Below are 24,742 nucleotides of genomic sequence, written 5' to 3'. Positions count from 1 at the left end.
CTGTCCATTCAGGCCCAGAAATGAAAACTGCGCCATAATTTACTCACCCTCATGTCATTCAAAACCTGTACGATGCTCTTTCTTATTTGAAGCACAAAGAAAATGTTGAATAATGTTTCTCTCTTTTGTGTGCAGTTACAATGAACGGGGACTAGAGCTTTCAAGCTTCAAGAAGAGCAGAAGAGCACCACAAAAGTATCATGAAGGTATAAAAAAGGTTTGAACCATTTGGGTGTCAAATATATTTCTGCATACTGCAGCTTGTGTTGAAAAAGGCTGAATTTTAAGTCATTGCTGAGCCGAGTCATCGTTGAGAACTGAATCAGCTTGATATGCAAACTAATCATTCGGATTAGATCAATTCATTCAGAATGTCATCATTACTTCTGTAATTTATGTTTTTCTTAGGTTACTGAAGTAAAATGTCAACTTTCATTCAATATGTTACTTGCTTATTGCCCTTAATTGTGAAATACTACCAATTTCTGAGTGAATATTATTTCTACATTTAACTTTTTTCAGTTTAGGAAAGCTATATATATATATATATATATATATATATATATATATATATATATATATATATATATATATATATAAAGTTGTTCAAATGTTCAGTATACAATTCCATTATAATAAAAATTTGATTACAAAAAAAGTACTGACTGGAGATTTACTGGAGTATGATTTAAAAGAAACTTATATTTTAGTCTTTCCACTTAGAAACTCCATCCTTAATGTAATGTTATTTGTGCAATACTACCATTTTCTGAGTAAAAATAGTTTCTAAATCAAACTTTTTTTCAGTGTAGGAAAGCTAGAATAGGTGTTTTCAGAACTTCTATGAATAATGGTTTAAATGTTCAGAATTCAGTTTCATTCTAATGAAAAAGTGTGTTTTCTTCACAAAGAAGTTTGGTGATGACAAAAGTTTCATTTCTGGGTGAACCATTCTTCTAAAGGTGAGAGGTAAACTGCTCTCTTTTGCCCAGAAAAGGGAAGGAACATTGTTAATGTCGGTACAGAACAGCAGTTTTTGTGAACAGCCGTAAAAACTCCCTGGCGATTGGTGCTTGGGCAAGGGCACTGGCTCTATTAGTCTGCTCCATCTCCTCCTAGTTTTTATTTACTGCCCTCTCACTCCTTCCACAGCCTGATGATTTTTCTTCCGCTTCCAGCTCAGTGTCTTGCAGGTAACCTATATTCCCCAACTGTGGCCTGTAACATTTCAATCACCAGTAAAAAGTGCTTATTTGCTGCTGACTCGTTGGCTGTTCTTTCATTTCCTTGCATATAAACATATACGTATTGGTTCTCAGAGGGGTAGATATCAAATACTTCACTACAACGGCATGCTTTCCTGTAGCTGTGCGACAAGGTCAGCTGCCACTCAGATGTGAAGGAAAAAATCAGAATAATAAACAACGTCAGACACATCTTTATCAGACTGCACCTGAACTATAAAGATAAGGGCATTTATGAGTCTCCGCTCTATTCAGAGGGAAGAAAATGAAATGAAATTTGGCCACGAGCACATCATACACCCACTCATTGGTGCCTTGCTACCAACAGCGACCCACATACATGCTTTCATGAACAAATCCACACGAACACAGCTGGGGTCTTAGTGAGGCAGAGGCTGTGGTCTGATTGGGCCTGGATAATTAACGGTGATAATAATAGAATTCACTTGTGGTGGAGAGTGTGGCTGTGTACACAGCGCTAAATGAACAACATTTCCTTCTGTACGGTTAGCTGTTTGCAGCCGCTGTTTATTGCCCCTTTCCACTGACACCTGCTCCAGCGAGGGGCCGGACCCATCAACATTGATGTGATGCTGTAATGGGTGGATTTTGTTCAAACTACAACGATTACTTCCAGCTGGAAAAACCAGGTTGATCCTGTTCAAGGTGGTTAAGCTTGTGTATGGAATTCCACAGCTGGTTAAAAGACGGGCTATCATCTCTAAATCGCTTGTTCAATGTGATCTAGCAGGTCTAAACCAGCCACGCAATTTTCACAGTTCAGCTGATTTGACTTATTTTTATAATTATATACTGGGTTCCCATGATTGATTTAATGCAATTATAAATATCCAGTATATACAGTATAATTAAAAAAGCAAATGACTTTTATCTAAATATATATTTTTAAGTTTATTGTTTTTATTAAGAAAAGAAATCGCTGCTTATAAATAGTTAATAGTTAGTGAGTTAGTTGTTAAGTTTTTTTTTTGGTAGGATTAGGAATGCAGAATTTGGTTATGCAACTAGTTAATAGTAAGTAATATAGTCCCGATACTAAAGTGTTACCATTATCTTTTATTTACAGGTTTTCCATGATTGTGGGAAGCATATTATTACCTTCTAAACAAATCTGTCAAGCTCAAGCATTTCTAAACTCCTCAGTTTCTGGTCCTGAATCATCAGTTTTAAGATTTCATCCATGTATGCATGAAAACGGACTTGTTTGGCCCCAACCAAACCTGTTTCTGTGGGTTAAATCTCTGTGGGTAGTTAAGCTTCTGTTCCAGAAGCCTGTGAGGAGAGAGATATCACTCTCATTTGTCATTTGCTATCTGGCAACATATATAGCATGATAGGCGGCGCTGCAATAAAGGGCAACTGTGGCCTAAAGCGATCCGAGATGAATTCTACTGCTACAAAATGACCCTCGGCATCCATTTCGAACTCTTCACTGGAGGCACCGCCAATACATACACATCGATACACTGCCAACACAAGACACTTTTGTCGACACAACAGCTCCACCTCATTCTCTCTGAACTTAAGTCGCCAGTGAAAGCGACTGGCTTTACAAAGGGCTCCGAGTTTAGCAAAAAAAGCACCCTTAATATTCCCCTCCCAAGCACAAAGACAGCCATCGAAAATGATTTACAAGCCTTTTGTGAAGAACACACATAAACATGCGTTTGTTTGGAGGGCGAGCAGGTCTCTGCAGACTTATCTGGAGCGCGCTTACAAAAGCCAGACAAAAAAACCCATGACTCATGCAAACAATTACTGTGAAGGATGCTGCCCTCTTTAATTCTAACTTAAGTGCATCGTTTCAAAAAAAGGTTGCGGAGGAGGAAAATTACAGTCCTCTCTCGAAATATCGGTGGAGTGCTTAAGTGCAGGGGGTGGACGGGGATGAAAGGCAGTGAGGGAGTGAGTGGCATCAATGGGTGTGTGTGTGTGTGTGTGTTTGGACTCACCACATGGTCCTTTGTGCTGCATCTGTATCTTTTTCTGAAGGGCACATCCCATGGCCTTCATTTGGCATGAGCTGCTGTAAGTGTGCCCGTCGCTGCCACAAACAGGGTCTTGGTCCTGTGGACATGGGTCTGAGCATTCGCACACAGGCTCGCTGTTCTTAACCACGCACACGGCTCCGAACTCACAGGTCTTCTTCAGACAGGGGCTCTCCAGGTTAAGATCTGCCCCAAAAAGCAAATAAACAAGTTATCATTCTACTTAGATGATGATGGTTAGGACAAGGAAGAAGGGAAAGAGTTAGGGTTGCTAGACTCAGACTTCATTCCACTTCCCAGAGCTTAATCCGGATTCTCTACACATTGTGTTTTTACTATTACAAGAGTGACATCCGGATCCTGCATTTAAATCTCCACCATCCATGTTCCACATTTACACCGGTGAGAGACCAAAATGTTGCTATGATTATCTCTATATCAAACATTTTGGGATCCGGAGTGACTCCAGTTTTCTGTTCACACACAATAATTTAATGGATTCAATCCTGCATTTGAACACTGTTTTCGTACCTATAACCACTGCAGTGTGCATTTGAAATATCATTCCCCTTTTGCACCTGTGAGACACCAATCCGTTGCTATAGTTATCTATATAGCAAACATTTCAGGATCTGGAGTGACTCAAGTTTTTTGTTCACATTGTACAATAATTTAATGGATTGACTCTCACATTTAATTGTGGTTTTCACATCCATAACCACTGCAGTGTGCATTTGAAATGTCATTCCTCTTTTACACCAAAACGCAACCTTTTATCCCAACCAATAACACCTGATGGTCTGAGAAAATGTTCTACGAACTGCTTGCTAAACAGATATGCACTCTGACTTTGCAGCTGTAAACATGCAGCTTATTGGAGCATCCAATAAGAACACTAACTACTCACATCTCACTTCATGCATCACTAACCAAGCCTCCCTCAACTACAGACAGAAGGCAAAAAAAAAAAAAAAAAGGATAAGTAAAACACAAAGCATCATCCCAGAAAAGGGAGAGCTCTAGTTAATAATTCAGTGTGCTGGGCTACAGCACAGATATGAAATATGAACATGAAAGAGAGTAGCTGGGAATCTCAGCGGTGCCACAGTAGTTCCACGGTAAGTTCATTAACTGCTGCAGTTAGTAGACAGAGGACCGAGGGACAGTGGGACTGAGCACAAGCCCTGTTTTTGATGCCAACACAGAGGGGAAGAGAAAGAGGAGAACAAGAAATAAGAAGTGGGTCAGCAGTGAACCAGCACAGCTCACCATCCTCTAGAGAAGAACCTTTCGTCACCAAATAAGGCTTCATTTCGCCCAATCAGGAGGAATCTTTATAGAAAAGGTAAAAAATGTAAGCAAAAAAACGTTGGAGGAGGTTTCTAGGGGATATTCTGTTAAAGCAATGACCCTCATTTTTATTCCAAACCTGGGTGATGTTCTTTATTCTGTGTAAAAAAAAAAACATTGAGCAGAATGTTCACGCTGCTTGGGCTCCATAGCTGAGGGTTGAGAAATGCTAGGAGTAAACACTAAGATTAAAGACATGTCAAAATAAAGGCCAGCCCTTCAGGCACACTCAGTATTGTGTGAGAGGTAAAATGACAGGGTAATGGCAAATGTTTGCAGGTGAATGCTGGTCGGCGGATGTGAGTGTGTGTGTATAGAAGATTACAAGTTTTTGACTGTTGTTTGTGAGTATGTCTTTGGACATGTATGTACATATAAATGAGAACCCCTCCATCTTCAGTGTTTGTTTGAAGAATGTGTGTGTGTGTGTGTGTGTGTGTGTGTGTGTGTGTGTGTGTGTGTGTGTGTGTGTTTGTGTGTGCACCCCCTGCCCATGCTACACATGGTGTTGTCACCAAAGTAATTTATTCCTGGATTAGATACTATCGTTTCCAAATAATATTACAGACACTCAGATACATTTAATATCGCACATACACAGCTATCATACCGCCTTCAGATAAATCAAATACGTCCCTCTCCGTAAAAATTACTTTCTTTTCCAATATGATACGAACAAATAAGGACAAAATAATGAGAAAAAAAAGATCATCACTGAGCTTCTTGAAGTGAGAAGAGATTTTCTGTGTTCCAAAGCACACTGAGCTGCTTACAGAGGCTGCATTTTCAAGAATGCTAGTTAGGGAATATGATAAAAAAAAAAAAATCTAATTATGATTTTTCTAATAAAACATGAAATTAAAAAACAGGCAAACAAAATGTGCAAGTTTTCTAAGTGCCTCTTATGCAAATTTATTTTTTGTTTCCATGGTTTCCCACATTAAAAAATACTAGAGTAATTTATAGTAAATACTATAGTGTTTTTGAACTATACTATAGTAAAGTATATACTGTATACATTATAATATTTACAACACTTTGTCAATGAATGCTACAAGCCTACTGTATTATTAACTATAGTGAACTAATAAACTGTAATATACTGTATTTTCATTTTTACTACAGTCAACTGAAGTGTATTTATTATATTACACCCTTCAGTTGTAGAAAACTTAGTACAGTATTGGGTAAAGTAATTTCTTTATATTAGTATGGTTGTTATATTACCACAGCAACTATAGAATTGAAGTACTTCATTATAGGACAATTTAAAAACATCAAAGTATTTACTGTAATTAAATATATAAATTGGGGGGGGGGGGGGTTATATGTAGCAAAACTTATTTTCAGTCAATACTGATAAATATCAATAAAAATATTTCAGTATGAACAATAATCTACAATTTGGCTGTATATTTGGGAGTGCTAAGCATTTTTACACAGTGTTAGTTTTAGCTTAGCAGCATGCTAACAAACAAATGTATTGAAATTGTCGTGCAGCGCTATTGCTATGGTGCACAAACTACATTACAACTTCTAAACTGGTTTCTAACAAGATTCCATGGCAGGTAAGAAGTTGTCTTAGAAGGCAGCTGACTATGTAGACAGAAGGCAGCTCACTAGGTTTAGCACTAACAAACAGAGCTAAAGACTTAGCCTGTGTCTTAAATATTACTTAGCAAGAGTGAGACCCTCAGACAGTCTCATGTCTTTAGAAAATGCAGAGACAGGAGGGAACGATTTGAACATAACCCTTCTCTAACCTCTTCCTGGCACTCACCTAAACCTGCCTCACATCTGAAGGCAGCAACCAGGGAGAAGTGCATATCAAACACACATGAAGCACAGCATGCATCAAAAGACCATGATTAGTACTCCAAAGCATGTTTTCCATGACAGAAATCAAGCGGTGCCACACACATCTCCTTTAAACCCACACATCCAACTGCTCGGCTAAGCCAATGAAAGTAAAAACAGAAGTGGGAAGTAAGCAGGTTACCTTCCCGACTGCTGTGTTCCTGAGCCAATCTAAAAGTGTCCTACAGTAGAAGCTTCTCTAAGAGAACGTTTCCGGCTATTGATTTTACCGCTGAGAATGACTGCTTAAAATACGTCTTGAACTGGCACGTAACTGTGTAAACAGTGGATCGCTGCCTAATTTCACAGCCCTTGAAAGCGGGCTTTTCCTCCAGATCTTCTCTCTCACGCCTCTCCATCTGTGCCTTCTAAGCACCCGGCTGGAGGACAACGAGATCAGGCTCATCAGTAAAGCCCTCATGGCCTTCAAAACGCTTCAGTGACCTGTTTCCTAAGGCACGGATCCTAAAACCCGAACCGCAGCCTTCGATAATGCTTTGTCCCATGCCACCAAAGATGAAAGAATCGCTCTCCTTTTTTAAAAGAAGAATATGAAAAAAGTGGATATGAAAAGAAACGTTCACTTGTTCAGTTTCTCATTTTCAGTTTTTTCGTCTCCAGGGGATGGGAAAAAAATCTTTCAGATTTAATAAGTCAAGGAAGAGAAAGTTCTCTGAGAAATAATGTAACATGCAGCCACAATTACATACTTCATAAAAAAAAAAAAAAGCAGTCTGGCTTTGGTTATTGAGATGGCTTGCATATTCTCTCAGTAAAAAATGAGCCCTTTTCGAAGCCTCTTTGAAATAGTGGGCTGCCATCCCCAAGGCCTGTGCTGCAGTGCCAGTCTTCAAGGACTCCAGCTGTAGCTGGATGACAGCCATATGCCTCGACGGGTCTGCCATTGGGACGCGATGCACATACTGTACAAAGGAGCGCATTTGAATTTTTTTCAGAGGTTAACGTATGTAAAAGAAAGAAAAGCTGTGTAAGCGACAGTGGAAAAGTGGTGGAGGATGTTAATTAGGAGCCTGTGTGTGGAAAAGCGGGTCTAATAATGAGAAGGTGTGAGAAATAGTGGGACTCGGAAGAGCTGCTTAATTGCCTGAGAATCAGGCCTGAGAATCTCCGCACACCTCCGACCCCTGCGGTGTTATGTAATACGCGTGATGTGGCTCTGCCTCCTGCTCTACATCCACACTGCAATTTCGTAATATATTATGCATTCGTTCTAGTGGCGATTAATTACTGCTGCCACTGAAACATGATGTTAAGGACTATTAGCACATAGTACAAGATTCTCCTATTGAGACGGCTTCCCTACATGCTTTTATCCTGACACATCGCCCACCCAAGGGACACTCCCACTCACATCTCGCCACCGTTGTGTGCTATTTAAAGTGCCGGTCTCTTGAGCAAATGAAGATTTCTTTAACTTGGTTTTCAGGGCTGTCAGAACGCAGACAGTCAGCCAACACTCACTTCAGGGGGTCCGGTAAACTCCTTCCGCTCAAAGTTAGCGAGTTTGGCACAGTGTGAATGCAGAGAATTATTCCAACGATCTGCTGTATGCACGCTCATGCATATGGAGATCTCTAGCCTTCGTATCGGGATTACAGGGCGTGCGCGATTCGTGATACAAACAGTCGCACAAGCTTCTCCTCCAACTCTCTGCTCCCTCGCACCTTGGCAATATGAGAGAAGTTTGCGAGTTTCAGCAAGCTGTGCGCGTTTCACTTTATGTGTGTCTGCATATCAGAACCAACGACTTCCCCCACCATGTCCTCCTCGGTCTTTCTCTCTTTCGTTCCCTACCTTCCCCTTCAGCTTGAGGGGAAACATTTATAAGCGTGTAGGAGAAGGTGCAAGGAAAAGGGAGAGAAGAAAATATTAGCATGACACAAGCAGAAATCCCCCCAGAGGCGGTGTTTGGTTTCTGAAGGAGTACTTATCACCAAACAATGGCTTCAAGGGCGTAGAAACATTCTCCCCACGCATAAAGAATTTAACCAACAAACTAATTCCGTTGCCCTCCCCGCACCGCAAGGGAGGAAACGGATGAGGTGAGACACCGTGAAACTGGACAAGCAAGAGGAGCGGAAGAGAGAGAACAAGAGACAGAGAGGGAGAGAGAAGGGAGAACAAAATAAACCTGAAATTCTGAACTTAGGAACTGGCTTTCAGTTTATGAGTGTGAATTTGAATTGAACTGCCTGCATAGCAAAGGATTCTGAATTGAAAAATATTATATTTGTATATATATATTTATATAATACAGTATATATAATATTATATATAAAAAAATTATATGTATATATATATATATATATATATATATATATATATATATATATATATATGTGTGTGTGTGTGTGTGTGTGTGTGTGTTTGTGTGTGTATGTGATATGTGTAAAATGTCATAACTTTTTTATTAAATAATAATAATAAAAATAATAATAATAAAATGAAGGTTATAAACCTATAAGTTTATGCATAGTAATAATAAAAAAAGAATCATATAATTTTGACTCTAAATTCAAATTACAATTCTGCAACAAGTTTGCTACCTCAATTCAAATTCAGGAATTGAACTGGAATTTTGAAGTCATTCATAATTCAGTTCTGAATGACACAGAAGCCTGAAAACTGAGCACAGAGCGAGACGGATCCATGGATTCCTTCAGCAGAAGGGCGTCACACAGGCAGACGTTAAGACGAGCGTTGCACATAGCACTCTGAACAGAGAAGAAAGTGAAGCAGAGGACGATGAGGGAATGAGGAAAAACGAGGGGGAAGGCAGACGTGCATTACAGAAGCATGCTCTACAAAGAGCCTCCTAACAAACACACATAATAGAAACCGGCGAGGGCTTTCCAACTTACAACAGCGACCCAGATACAACCCTTCCTCACACAGCGAGGTGCAAAGGTTCATGCTAATTATAATCACACTACCCTGGCTCTTCAATCTACTGGTCTAATTGGATTCATTACGCACATCTCACTAGGCCCTCCAAAGTTCAATGGGTGCTTAACTTGTTATGGTTTCTTTTCTTTTTTCCAAAATAAAAAAAAATCAAAGTTTATGCCGTTTCAGCAAGAGATGCTAATCAAATAAATATGCAAATGATAAATATTAATCAGCGTGCGCTGTCACCTGGGGCGTTGATTCCCAGGCACCTCTTTTCACGGAGCTCTTTCTCAATGACATTGTCAGTAAGTCTGAGCCCATTGTTAGTCTTTATGAGTTACTGCCATGGGAACAGAGAGACAGACAGGCAGAGACAGAAAGCTGGTATATTCTGAGGGTCTGTTCACTTCACACGAGCTATGAAACATCCCCTGGACTATAATGACAGCTGTGTATTTAGGTCAGCTTCATTTGCAGGATCCATCTTGCTCTGCTTAGAGAAACGGGCTGCTTTCTTTCCTTATCATTAGGAGTCCATTACAGCTGGCACACCCACCGAGTTATGGAGTTCTGAAATTACATTGGATGGAGCTGAGCCATGATAATGCACAAAGATCATCATTCAAGGTCTCATAGACTTCAGTCAGAGCAGACGCTTTATTTAATTTAATGTAAACGAAAATGAGGCTGTGAAAGACCCAAACAGCCCATTAAATATATTGTGCTGGCATATACCTGGATAGCACGCATTCAACCATTGAAACCTGGAAAAGAGATTACTGGTGGACATAACAAAAGTGTGGTGGAAATTATGAAGATGATCGCAGAACCTCATTTAAACTAACAAAATATACAGTGTATATATATATATATATATATATATATATATATATATATATATATATATATATATATACATATATACATATATACATATATATATATATATATATATATATATATATATATATATATATATATATATATATATATATATATATATGCATACACACACACACACTATATATTACTGTATAGTACCATGGTCATCACAGTACCATACTAAATAGACTGTATTTAAAAATGGATATAAATATGAATATTATGGTATTACGATATGATACCATAACTTTACCATCTGCAACTTTCCATGACTGCCCTCATAAGACAATGCTTATATACAGCAGAATATATTTTTATAAAAAAGGGCCAGGCTAAAATAAAATAAATACAAAAAAAAATCACAAAATAATAGTCAGTCAGAACAACTATGATTTGACTATATATATATATATATATATATATATATATATATATATATATATATATATATATATTAGTGCTGTCAAAATTAGCGCGTTAACGCATTCGATTAATTTGAAATATTTAACGCGTAAAAAAAAAATAACGCAATTAACGCGGTTGCAGTTTTTTTTATTTTCAGTTGTGGCCATGTGTGTTCAACATGCAAAGAAATATGGATAAGACCAAGGAAGGACTTTTAGACGGAAAGTTTCAGTATAAAACTCTGCCGGATTACTCTTTAGTCTGCCACAAGAAACATTACTCTTCATTTAGTCTGCCACAAGAAACAGCAACATTAAAATCATGAACTCAAATGTCATTGTTTAAAAAAAACAAAAAAACAATGACTGTAACAGTGCGTAAATCAGACCTTTCTGTAACGCTAACGTTAATAAGCTTAAACGAAAATAACGAAATAATTGTGTAGCGGAGTATTTTTTGTACACAGTGCCGCGAACTGTCAATCACTCCTGTGCGCGTGCATCACTGTCCTCCTCAGCTGCAGCAACTTGCGCTCTCTCTCTTCATCAAGCTTTAAAACAAAAAGGGGACAAAAAGATCATATTGTCTTTGTGCATAGGCTATAGATTAATTAGATAAATGAATATCTAAATTTGTGCCTTGCCGTCTACGGTATTTTTTTTGAACTTAGAAAAAAGATGCTGCAGCCAATGAGCAGCCAGCGGGGGCTGCAGGACGACTCAACCTCCGCAGACAGTTTTTAATGTTTATCAGACAATAAATACTCAAGATTTTGCTTTAGTATAACTCACAACGAGTTTCACACACCTTCTCCGGCCACGTTGAGTTGTTGACACTTAACGGTGGGAAAAGCGACACATGTGCTATTCACTTGTATAACTTAAGGGTGAATGGGTAATGTAGTTTCTGTTCTGGGTGGGATGAATTAGGAAGCTTGCATTGTGAAGGGCGCTCTGAAAATCGGCAGTGCAGGTAAAAGATTAAAACCTCTATTAAAACAGATGTCCAAATGAGCGTACCGGTACGCTACAAGCACGTTCTGGGCGCACGGAGAGGTGGCGGTACGTTCAAGAGCTATATTTGGAAGTGGCAGTACTGAGTACTGGTGCATACTGGCCCACTTAAAGCACTGGCAATGACTATACTTTGGAATTTTTTTGCAGTCCACTTAGAATTCAACATGGAAATCATTTTTGTTTTTTATTGGCATTGATTGTTTTGAAATTCAAATGGTACTTACATGCCTGTGTTTTTATTTCTGTAATAAATATGGCTTTCAAGCCAACAGTTAATTTGGAGGATATTGATGGTTTATTGCAGGTATGTTGTTTACATGAGAAAATCTGTGTTACAAGTTAAACAAAAATTCCAATAAACAATCATATTTTGAATTTAAATAGTTTCTTTATCTTGAGTTAACATTAATTATTTACATTTTACATTTACATATCCAAAAAGTTTCAGTCTTTTAATTGCGATTAATCGCGATTAATCGCGATTAATTTTAAAAAATTGTGCGATTAATTAGTTAATTTTTTTTAATCGATTGACAGCACTAATATATATATATATATATATATATATATATATATATATATATATATATATATATATATATATATAATTATGGTTACAATTAATAAAACATTTAAATTAAATAACATTTTTGCATGAAAAATGCCACATGGAGACTTCCAGCCGTCTAATGACATGCTCTTTAGAAACTTAATGACAAAATAAAAAGCATTCATTACAACACTGCTCAATTTTACCTTGGCAGAAAAAACCTTGAAAACTAAATATGAATATTCAATATAATTTCCCAACCCAATCCAATCTTTTGTCACTCCTAAAATGACTTTGACACAGTCTGATCTTCGACTCATCTGCTGCCTCGCACATCCAAACAACAGACCTGAACTCCTTATACAAAAACCATATTTTAAAGCTCCATCAACAAAACGCAGGTAGACTTTCATATGAGGAACCACAGTCTGGTCTTGTGTATCTTTCTACTTTCACAGTGTTTTCGGTTTTCCTTAGGAACTTTAGTCTCTTGTTGACCTTTCTCAGTACTACACATTTCTTTGATTATACAGCGAATCGTCTCTTGAGGAGAGCTGCTGACACAGTGACCCAGCTCTGCTTGTCTCCAAAGACAACGGGAAGCAGATGAAACCATGTCAGACACTGGAAAAAGTACTGACATGCTCAGCGTTTGAAATGACTCTTGTACACACACAGCTTCTCTGCTATTGATTAGCGTGTGACAAGAGGTCCATTTAGAGGTTTCCACTGCGGGAAAGGCAAGCTTTTGTCACGCTTGAGTGTCTTCTAAAGGACCCCAAACGCACTTTAGTAAAACATAGCCTTCACTTGGGCCCTTGTCAGAATGAAGGCAGTCTATAATACCCGCAGGAAGCTACTGTAGCTGTTAGAATTCCTATTGACAACATCTAATGGGAACATGCTACAAAGCAAAACCTGAAAAAGTCTGGATGGATATAACAGAAAGAGAGAGAGAGAGAAGACAAAGAATGTGACAAAAGCAAAACAAGACGACCAAGCAAAGCAACTTTTTTTTTTTTCTGCATTTACACATCAAACTGAGAGCAGGTGTCCAAAGCACAAGACTTTCGCTCATCAATGCTCTGTATCTTCCTCGGCATGAAAGGCAGTCAGCCTGGCTCAGGTCCGCCGCAGAGCTTTTGATGTTTAATTAATGTTCTGTTTGCGGAATATGCAAATGTAAATAAATGTATTAAAAAAACATACTGTAACGTGCCACCAGCGAAAGCCAGAAAGGAGGACCAAAACATTTACTTTGTCAGAAATAATTAAATAAAACCAAAGACACGAGCCCTACTCCTCTTTACATGTTAATTTATGCATCTTTTCGCTGAAGACTGGAAAACAATCCTAATGAGTCATAGAGGCTGATAGCGAGAAGAGAATAAAGAAGAGAGAGGGAGGGGAAAAAAAAGGATTTATCCAGCTATATAGTTGCCACACATGTGCTGCCAGGGAGTAGGACACACATAGCCTTCAGAATAAATGAGAGGGATATTTTTGTACTGTTAAAATGCGTTCAAAATCTGAACCTTGTCCAAAACAGCCCTGGATACAAGTCCCATAATTAACACACTGTCCAGGTCCTGTTTTTCCTTTCAAGCCATCTTTAATAACTTTTGCAATAATTTTGAGGTGTTTAATGCATTTAAGTATAAAGTGGAGAATGGCGAATGAAAACAATCTACCTCCAAATTAATGTAATTGCATAGAATTTATTTCTTGATTGTTAATGCAGTACATTTGGTAGGTATGACAGGTAAATATTCATAAACAACTTTAAGTTATTATACATTTATTTTTCTAAGAGAATTAAAAGAAAATGAAGCAAGATATAGATTTTCAGCTATTACTGACAAAAAAAGCATCAAATATACTTGTGTTGTTAAACAAGTCAAATTTGACCATAAAACCCAATGTCTGACTTATAGTTTTTTATTTTATTTCATATTTTGAATCTCATGGATATTCAGCTCTTATGGTCTTATGGGATGTCCAAATGTCCAATGGTAGCACACTTTGCGGATGCAGTGGGTCATGCATGTATTGCTCGCCTGCATATTTGTTGACATCCTATGCTTTACTGCTAGACTGCTTCTTATTTACTGTATAGGAGGGAAGTACGCACTAGGACTCAAGGGAGAATGCCAAAGGGATGCATCACACAAGTACGCAAACGTTTCAAGCAACGCAAGCCCATAAACTTTCTTCTTCTATGACCAGCCTTCAGTCTCCACTGAGCAACTTATAAATATATTTAGTACCTTTCATTGTGATTTTTGAATGGCAGCATATAGTTTTATGTCAGATATTTGACAGTAACCCTCTTGCCCTCTAGCAATGGTTTTCTGCTGCCAGAGTGATGCCAGTCCACTTTAAATATGGGAATGTTCACTTCCACATTTACATTTATACATCTGCGTACTTGCATAGATTATTTTTCTATCCTTATGTGTAACAGAGAAACTAACATAGCTCCTATAAAGGGGTCTACATGCACGCATCCATGCAAACTGGTTGCGGGGCAACAACAGGGACAGAAAGACTGGGAAGCACCATGACCTCACTTCCCTTCCAAATAGTGCCACGAGGACTGAAGCTGCATGATGGGCCACTCCAACCACTCTCCATCACGCAAACAAACACAAGAGACAGAGACAAAGATGTACAGGTAGAAAGAAAGACATCAAACCAGCCCTTTCAGGGCCCCCTGAGGGAGACCCACAGGTCAGAATTCCAATAAGAAAGGTCAGAGGTTGAACTCTTCCCCGCTCGCAACGAATGGTGTGTCCGGCGGCGGCCCTGAGCAGACGTCACATGGACAAAGACAGACAGAGTGACACACTGGAACAGAAAAAACAGTTTAAAGACAGCCAAAAAGGGACATAAAAGGACAAAGGGGGAAATGACGAGACATTTGAACATGGAAGGACTGGCGTGGACGACTGGCACTGGAGGGGTGAGGACATGAATGAAACATGAAGTCAGCGTTTCATGTGTCATCAGAGCCGATGGCAGAATGAGAACGGCGTGGAAATGAAAGAGAATGAGCACCTTCCACAAGAGTTTCCACAGGACACAACCAATCACAAGCAGACATACTATGCTAATTAAACAACATCTATTTTTCTAACAAAATTACAAGAACACACAGAAAACCGTTGCAGAATTCTCCACACTCACCACAGGGCCCTTGTTGCTTGACGGGGATATCTGTTTTGGTCCGGCACTCTTCGAGTTTCCTCTCGCAGTCGTTGGAGTATGTCTTTCCGTCCTTTCCGCACAGGGGCTTGTACGTGCCGTCACATTGTATGGGGTCGCAGGAACAATGAAACTCTCCATTTTCCAGCAAACACATGGCGTTGAACTTACAACCATTCGGGCAGCCCCCTGGAGACCAAATACACACGTATACATGCGTCAACAATATGAAGAACGGCAGTAACCGTCCTGGTGCTAATCAACACTGACTAGAGGCATCTCTCTTTCTCTCTCGCTCAATCAGACATCGGATATTGACTCACTTAGGGCTTTTGAATTAATTACCGTGCCTGATTATTTAATCAATTATCTAATTCCATTCCAGATTGATTTGGGGTGTTTTTTTTCCCCACTCACAGTCATGTTAAGCTGTCACAGACATGCCGTGGTGGTGTATAATTACAGCAGCCTTTCATCTGTTTGAGAAAATTAAGATACCTATTATGCTATTGTACAATCTGAGCTTGATTTATGTTTGATTGCATTATCCCATCTATCTTTAAGGATGTGGCATACATGTTAATGAAACTGGACTCACAGGAAGCTATAGGAATGGAAGTGGAATTTCGTGAACTACTGTACATAAAACAGCTTTCGCAATCCTATTACTTCCACAGTGTGACGTATTTGTGAGTAAAAAGAATATTTAATGAGATAAAATCTAGGGCAAGACTTGATTTAATCCACCGGGAATCATTTGGATTGCGAAAACTGGGAGTTTCACATAAGAACGGACCTATGAGAGATTGCTGAGGAGAATTTTACTCCTTAAAACACTGTTGGTGATGTGAAGTATCAGTAACCCTGCTCTGTGACACTTTGTAATGTCAGATCACAAATGTAGCAAGTTATCACAATATTTTGTTCTAACTAATCGAGAAAGGCATTTTTAAGCTAGTTAGCATTGTGTTATGCTAGTAGGCTAAAATGTAGCTAGTAAACCACATCTTACCAAAGCAAAAAAATGTAAGGTGACCAGATTTCTGAATGGAAATAGGACCATTAAACATCCCATTTTCAGTGTTCTAGCATAGCATATCTTTTGAGTTCAACTTGGAGGGAGAATTCCCATGGGGGGAAGGGGGTAATTTTATTATATATATATGTATATATATATATATATATATATATATATATATATATATATATATATATATATATATATATATATATATATATATATATATATATATATATATATATATATACACAGTCAGGTCCATAAATATTGGGACATCGACACAATTCTAATCTTTTTGGCTCTATACGCCACCACAATGGAGATTTTTAAGGGAAAGAAGTGGAATGTTATGCAATGGCCAAGTCAATCATCTGACCTAAATCCGATTGAGCATGCATTTCACTTGCTGAAGACAAAACTGAAGGGAAAATGCCCCAAGAACAAGCAGGAACTGAAGACAGTTGCAGTAGAGGCCAGGCAGAGCATCACCAGGGATGAAACCCAGCGTACGCTGATGTCAAATTGATCTCCAGACTTCAGGCTGTAATTGACTGCAAAGGATTTGCAACCAAGTATTAAAAAATGAAAGTTTGATTTATGATTGTTAATCTGTCCCATTACTTTTGGTCCCTTAAAAAGTGGGATGTACATATACAAACTGTTGTAATTCCTACACCGTTCACCTGATTTGGATGTAAATACCCTCAAATTAAAGCTGAAAGTCTGCAGTTAAAGCACATCTTGTTCGTTTCATTTCAAATCCATTGTGGTGGTGTATAGAGCCAAAAAGATTAGAGTTGTGTCGATGTCCCAATATTTATGGACCTGACTGTATATATATATATATATATATATATATATGTATGTACGCAAAAGCCATTTTTAATACAAAATATATATATGAAACACCAGAGTTTTGACTGACATCTGGACATGCCTAGTAGTTACTATCATAGGGAGAGTGAGGTAAGATGAGCAAGTGGGTAAGTTGATCCACACTTTGTATACTGGCAACTGTACACTTTTACTGTTATGTGACCATATATTTTGGAACCACCCATTATTTTTGCCAGACTGTGAAAAGAAGAAACACATGTGCAGAGTGGAAGGCACCCATTTCCTTTTTTTTTTTTTTTTTTTATTTTTTTTTTTACATTTTGGCATTATAGATGTAATGACTGATACATCAATGTAAATTTATCCAGGTATAAGAAGTATTTATGATGCATATAGAATTGCTAAGCTAAAAATTAGCCTGAATTTGTAAAAAAGCTAGTGTTTTTCCAAAATTGCAGCTATGGGGCAAAGTGAGTAAAATGCTTCGGGGTAAATTGAGACAGCATTGAGGTAACTTTAACTTGAAGTAGTTAAACCTCTGAAGTATAAACTAAAACTAAATTGTATTTATTGTGATATTACACATATATATAAATATTATTTGTTTATCATATATATAAATATTATTTGTAGTTTATTTAATAGAGACAGTGTTTTTCTAATTCTTCTCTGATAAGAACCAGAAGATTATTTTTGTCACATCATAATTATAAGACATTTCTTCTCTTTGTTAAATCTGTTTTTGGGAAGATTACAACGTTGGTGTTCAACATATTGTTATATAAAACAAACAAAACTAAAGACTGAATTTAAGCTTAATTTACAATTCCGATTCCGGTACGATTCCAAAACAGTTGGGACACTGTACAAATTGTGAATAAAAAAGGAATAGAATAATTTAGAAATATCATAAACTTATATTTTATTCACAAATAGAATAAAATATACATTCACAAATGTATAGAAAACATATCAAATGTTGAAAGTGAGACATTTTGAAATGTCATACCAAATATTGGTTCTTTTTGGATTTCATGAGAGCTACACATTCCAAAAAAGTTGGGACATGTAGCAATAAGAGGCTGGAAAAATTAAATGTACATATAAGAAACAGCTGGAAGACCAATTTGCAACTTATTAGGTCAAGTGGCAACATGATTGGGTAGAAAAAGAGCCTATCAGAGTGGCAGTGTCTCTCAGAAGTCAAGATGGATCACCAATTCTCCCAATGCTGCAGCGAAAAATAGTGGAGCAATATCAGAAAGGAGTTTCTCTGAGAAAAATTGCAAAGAGTTTGAAGTTATCATCATCTACAGTGCATAATATCATTCAGAGAATCTGGAACAATCTCTGTGCGTAAGGGTCAAGGCCAGAAAACCATACTGGATATGTGATCTTCAAGCCCACTGCATCACATACAGGAAAGCTACTGTCCTGGAAATCACAACATGGGCTCAGGAATACTTCCAGAAAACATTGAACAGTGAACACAATCCACCGTGCCATTCGCCGTTGCTGGCTTAAACTCTATAGGTCAAAAAAGAAGCCATATCTAAACATGATCCAGAAGCGCAGGCGTTTTCTCTGGACCAAGGATCATTTAAAGTGGACCGTGGCAAAGTGGAAAACTGTTCTGTGGTCAGACGAAGTTCTTTTTGGAAGACTGGGATGCCATCCATTCCTATTCCTAAACTTGAGCAACTTGTCTCGTCAGTCCCCAGATGTTTTCAGACGTTATAACAAGAAGAGAGGATGCCACACAGTGGTAAGCATGGCCTTGTGCCAAATTTTTTTTTTTTTTTTTAAGATGTGTTGATGCCATGAAATTTAAAATCAACTTATTTTTCCCTTAAAATTATAAATTTTCTGTCTAAACGTTTGATATGTCATCTATGTTGTATTCTGAATAAATATTGAAATTTGAAACTTCCACATTGCATTGTTTCTATTAACAATTTGTGCAGTGTCCCAACTCTTTTGGAATCTGGTTTGGAATTGTATTTCGAGGTTAAATTCGTTTTTTAAAAAAAAACAATATGAAAAGGAAGTTTAATTATTAAATTCGTTTTTTAAAAGGGGTTAATCATCTTAAAATTTCACAGGTTTGAATTAGATTCAATGAGATGGTCAGTTTACACACCCGCCACACATTCATTCATTATTACTTTTATAAATAATTGCAATTACTTTGGTCTACAACAGTTTGCAATTGCAATTACTTAGTCTGTTATATTTAAAATCTATTTCTATTAGTCTGCATAGCTTGAGCGTCAAATTTTTTTGCGTCTATGTAAATTTCTTATTTACATACAGAGAGATGAATCGCAAGCATGCAGGAAAAAAGTCCGTCATTTAGAGGTGAGAGAATGCAATGGCCAATCACAGTCGTTCAAGAAATCAACAGATACGACTGTGATTGGCTGCATTCCTCAGCGCTACAAAAATGCGTTACAAAGAATCTCGATTCTTTCTAGAGCGCAAACACAAATGCGAACATGACCCTTTCCCAAATTTGTTTTGCCATTTATCCTATTATAGATGTAACTAAGAGTGCTATTGATCGCGTGAGAATTTATGTGTGGCGTGAGAGTGTGAGAAAAGTGTCAATTGCGTAAGTCTCATGCTGAGTGTGTGAGAGTTGTCAACACTAATAATGCTGACCTGCAATAAAAGACTCTTTTGATTAACAATAACATTCTCCATCTGGAATTACTGCGAAATCTGTTTGCTTCATATAAGAACAGACCTAAAAGAGAGTTTTCAGTTTATTATAGAGTAATCTCTCTTGAAAAACTGCTGGGGTAAATATCAATCCACCCCACATAATCGCATCCCCTCTGGAAGTCTTTGTAATGTCTGGTCAAAATTTTTGCATTTTATCACAATATCTTGTTCTAACTAATACAAATATAGCCCGTCTGTTAAGATAGTAGGCTATGCTAAAGAAAATAATAGCAAAGTTAAAAACCATTTAGCCTTCAGTTCGCAGCTAAGCTTACTAGCATATCATATTACAAACTGTTTAAGAAAGACTCTTTTGATTAGTGATAATATGATACATGTCTGATCAGGATTGGAGGGATCTTGAACAAAACAGGAGGTTTTGAGATATGGAAATGTAAAATTCTGGAAATAATAGCAAATAACATGCATTACATTAACACTAATGATGTGAGTGATACATTTCATTTAACATATTGACTGAGCAGATCCCAAACACATGTTAGCATTCTAGACATGTATCTAACAAAGTAAGACATTTATCGGAGACAAATGCTATCGTTTCTCCAGTTACACTGGCACAAAAACAGTTGCTCTATACTGGAACAACAGTGGCCCACAAACTGCTATCGCTCACGGCACAAACATAGTTCAGACACAGGCACACACACATACACACTAAGCTACTGTTCGCGCACTATCACTGCTGAACACACTCTCTCTGCGCTTTGCCACAGGGCTTCAGAGCGAAGCAGGGACGATCTTTTCATCACCCGTGAAGATACAGTCTTGCCACAATACACCTGCCAGAGCCCGACAGGCAAATTGGATTTGTGGAGATTGGTATCGTGTAGGCATGACAGTACTGCTAACCTGACTTAATTTGTCCAGAGCCTCCTCACCGCAGCCATGACAAAATAAATCAAATGCGGCCGTAGGGCTCCTTTATCAGACGCGAGCATGAGCTTCTGGGTGTCTGTGACATCTCTGCTTTAGGAGGAACTCACCTTTCTCCTTGCAGCTGCCTGAAGAGACCTTCTTGAGCTCCAGGTTGTTCTGCAGGGCCGTCCACTGCATCTGACACTCGCTTTCGTAAGTTTTGCCGTCGCTGGCGCAGATGGGCGTACTGTCAGGAGGGCAGGAATCGTCTGGTGAGAAGATAAGCTGCTTGTAGGTCTTTGGGTTCACCCGACAGGCCACACTTAAACCGTTCAGAGTGTCACTGCAAGGATCTGTGGACAACAGTGGAGAAAAAAATGTCCTTGAGCCGGGATTCGAACTCGGGACACTCGTAGCAAAGCAATCTGTGCAGACTCACTATTATTCTAACAGAAAAGGTGAAACTGTAATGTTATGAAGCTAGACTGAAATGGAAAAGAAGAAACGATGAATAAAGTTTATATTTTTGTTTTCTTTGCGAACAAAAAGTATTCTGGTAGCTTCATAATATTTAGGTTTAACCACTGATGTCACATGGACTAATTTTACAATGTCCTTATTATATTTCTTGGCCCTGAATTTGGTAGTTGCTTTGCTGTCTGTGTCTATGCAGGACCAGAAAGAAATTTGTGTTACTTGTGTTGTCTTACAGGTTTGGAACGACACAAGGGTGAGTAATTAATGAAAATTATCGAATGAGTGAACTACCCCTTTAATCAAATGAATGCAACCTTCTTTCAAAAACATAAAATGCATAAATCTTACCAGCCCCAAACTTTTGAACAGCAGCCCTTGTACATTTTTCCTGAAGATATTAACTTTTTTGATAAAAGTTGGATTTAAACTCTTAAGGACAGCGCAGTTTCTGGTATCTGAGCACATGCTCTATCCACTACTCTACAGCAAGAATGACATTTTTTGACTAGAATTGTCTGCTTTTTCAAAGCATCTTCTAGGCACTATTGATGGAGCTGTTGTCAGTGGCGTGTCATTTATTGAGAAGAAATACTGAAAAGTGAAAAGATAAGGGTGACAGCTGACGGGACAGGAGTGATGAGTATGTGGGAGCTGATGGGTCTTTGTGGCTGCAGGGGGCTCTGGGCCCTGGCCCTGTATGGCAAGATCATAATTGTAATAGAAATGCCATGATGGTTATTGAAATATGTGTGACAGTTTCGCCAGCCTCCACACTTTTCAGAAACAAGATGGCACAAAGGACTTATCAGCCGGTGTCGTGCTAAGACAATGCCGAGCCGCGAGCGAGAGAAAGAAGCACGGAGACAGAGAGGAAAAAAGACAAGAGAGACAGAGACAGAAAGGACGGAGGAAATTAGACAAGAAAGACAAAACACGCAAACAAAACAAAGAACGAGAGAAGAGGAAGAACACAGGCGAAAAAAGAGAAGAAGAAAATGGGAACAAAATAAGCGGGAAATGAAGACAAGGTCACAGAGATAGGGAGAAAAATGATAACACACAAATAACACAAAGATGGATATATGCACACTAGGGATCTATAAAACAACATATTTTCAGAAACAACTAGGCAGTGGCTTTTTCCTGAATGACTAGTCAAGTAATAGGTTGTTTGCACATGACGTCACTGATGCAGCTGGAGGGCAACAAGTGATTTTTCGCCATAGGAATCACTAGCAGAAACTCAAAATGCCTGTGTTTTGCGTTGTTTATCAATGCTCAAATTGGCCAAAATGAGAAACCATAAGGTGCTTTTAACGTGTATGAAAATGTGTTGTTCATAAATGCGGAAAAACTCGAGAAATTGATAGAAATACGCAGAAAAAAAGTGGCTTGTAAACCTGCGTTGTACCAGTGCACCCTGTTTAAAACTGTTAGATTGGTATGTTCGTTCTATTTATTTATTTGTGCTATTTACACAATGTTTTTTTTTTTTTTAATTTTTTTTTTTACTTATTTATCCAGGTACAGATACCGAACAAACAAATGAAAAATAGCACTGCATTGTCTTCACTGTAAAAATTAAATATACAGGCAAAACTAAATTTATACAGACACCTTCAACATTTCTCACATTATCACAGTTTAGAAAATGGTAATAAAATATGACAAGCTGTGTCAGAACAAATTCATCTTGATAATGTCAGATAACTTTGATAGAAAGGCATGTAATGGATTACAATCAACCAAAAATTATTCAGAAAACTGCTAGAATGACAGTATTTGGACAACTATCAATACTTTGTTGACAAATGACCAAACAATGCTTAATTTTTTTCAGTCTGTGTTGTAAAAAGGTTGCATTAAAATTTAAAGAAAAGACACTTGAGTAAAACTCGGTCAGGTCAAAAGTGACTCAGTAATTTTTGGTCCCAAATTTTTTTTAATCAGTTTTACTGGTAGTCCACTGTACCAATAATTTCTAGGTATACATATCACAGTTTACTTTATTTTGTGGTACTTGCTTAAATAACTGAACTCTAGTGTTCTGCACCCTCTAGTAAAAAAATATATCTAAAATTATATCTGGTGTCTGAATAATTGTTGGTTTGACTGTGGATTAATTATTGTCAAAAGCACAAAGTACTTCAGTCAAGAGCAGTGAGTGATTTTCTTTCTCTCATTTTCTTGGATTAACAGGACACAGACAGCAGCTAGTAAATTAGGCGCAGTCACTTTAAGAGACAATGCATCCACTATAATGATACACATCCGATTTCTTTTTCCAGTTTACTTTCACTTAAAACATAACCGACAGTTTTTTTTGTGGATACTCTCCAAGACACATATTTGGACATTATTCTGTATGTATTTGTCGATGCAAGAGCAAGAAGAGTCAAATTTCGGTGCTGGTGCTGAATTGGGCTCTTTCACATCTTTTTCTGTTTGCATGTTTAAACTGTGATTTGTATTTGTTCATTTAGATGCAGGGGGATGCGAAGGAGAGCACGGTTCCACGAGACACAGCTCTGTGCGTGCGCCAGTTGAATTTTTCGCATCTTGTGTCTGAATGCTTTAAACTCTTTTGAATGTTTAAATTGGCAAGGCTTAAAAACACGTGCAAATGATAAGCTTTCGTGACAATGTGCAGCTGTGGTCCATCAAGCCGTGGGCCCCTATAATCGTCACCACCTTTCACCCCACTAGCGAAATATTGATTGTAGTTTTTCAAGGTTAAGTTAACCCATCCTAAATGCACACCCAACAGTTCTAGCACAAAAAAATTCAAATAAATAAATATTATTTTAAATCAAGACAAAATTAAATATCATTATCTTCAAGTAAATTTATCCTCTTTAAAAGATGTTTCTATGTTTTTCTGAAAACAAACCACCAATAATTATTATTTTTGAAACCAAACAACAAAAACAATAATAATAATAATAATTTTCTCTCACATAAATTTATGCTGGTGTGGGGGCAGATTAAGACAATTATTATTTGTAGTGACAGATCTTACAACATGACATTTAGAACATTTATAGAGATTATAAGATTTTCTTATGGTCTTATTTCAAATACAAATATGCCAAAGTTAAGTCAATGCATCCTAAATTCACACAAAATGAAACTCAATAAGTTCTAAGGCATTAAGCATAAAAGCCCAGAAAGAGAGGTGGGCCGACAGAAAGTGTTGCTGCCAGTTCTGGGACTTGTGTATACTAACACAATAATAGGACGGCTCTCAGAGGAGGGGAGTATGGAGCGCGACCAAAAGGGTCCAGCACAATGCGGGCAGTGCCTCCAACAACATCTCACCACACAAGCCAGCCATTACCACTGGAGAAACCATTAGCTCCCATTAAGAGAAGCCGGCTGGA

At 37.9% G+C, this 24,742-nt stretch overlaps 1 protein-coding gene across 8 annotated transcripts in view; it reads right to left on the bottom strand.

Annotated features, from left to right (window-relative positions):
- The window catches only part of agrn (agrin), a 242,698-nt gene that overhangs the window by 63,024 nt on the left and 154,932 nt on the right, over positions 1 to 24,742 (bottom strand). For all 8 annotated transcript variants that reach the window (XM_052593910.1, XM_052593914.1, XM_052593918.1 and 5 more), the window contains 3 exons: positions 21,014 to 21,238; positions 15,410 to 15,616; positions 3,218 to 3,439 (listed from right to left, as the gene is read on the bottom strand). In XM_052593910.1, coding sequence (XP_052449870.1) covers positions 3,218 to 3,439; positions 15,410 to 15,616; positions 21,014 to 21,238 — 654 coding nt within the window. The remainder of the gene's footprint in view (positions 1 to 3,217; positions 3,440 to 15,409; positions 15,617 to 21,013; positions 21,239 to 24,742) is intronic.

The sequence above is a fragment of the Carassius gibelio genome, chromosome B23 (genome assembly GCF_023724105.1).
Source record: "Carassius gibelio isolate Cgi1373 ecotype wild population from Czech Republic chromosome B23, carGib1.2-hapl.c, whole genome shotgun sequence".
NCBI classification, from domain to species: domain Eukaryota; kingdom Metazoa; phylum Chordata; class Actinopteri; order Cypriniformes; family Cyprinidae; genus Carassius; species Carassius gibelio.
Note: the sequence above shows the minus strand (reverse complement) of the source record. Positions and strands in the feature narration are given on the sequence as shown.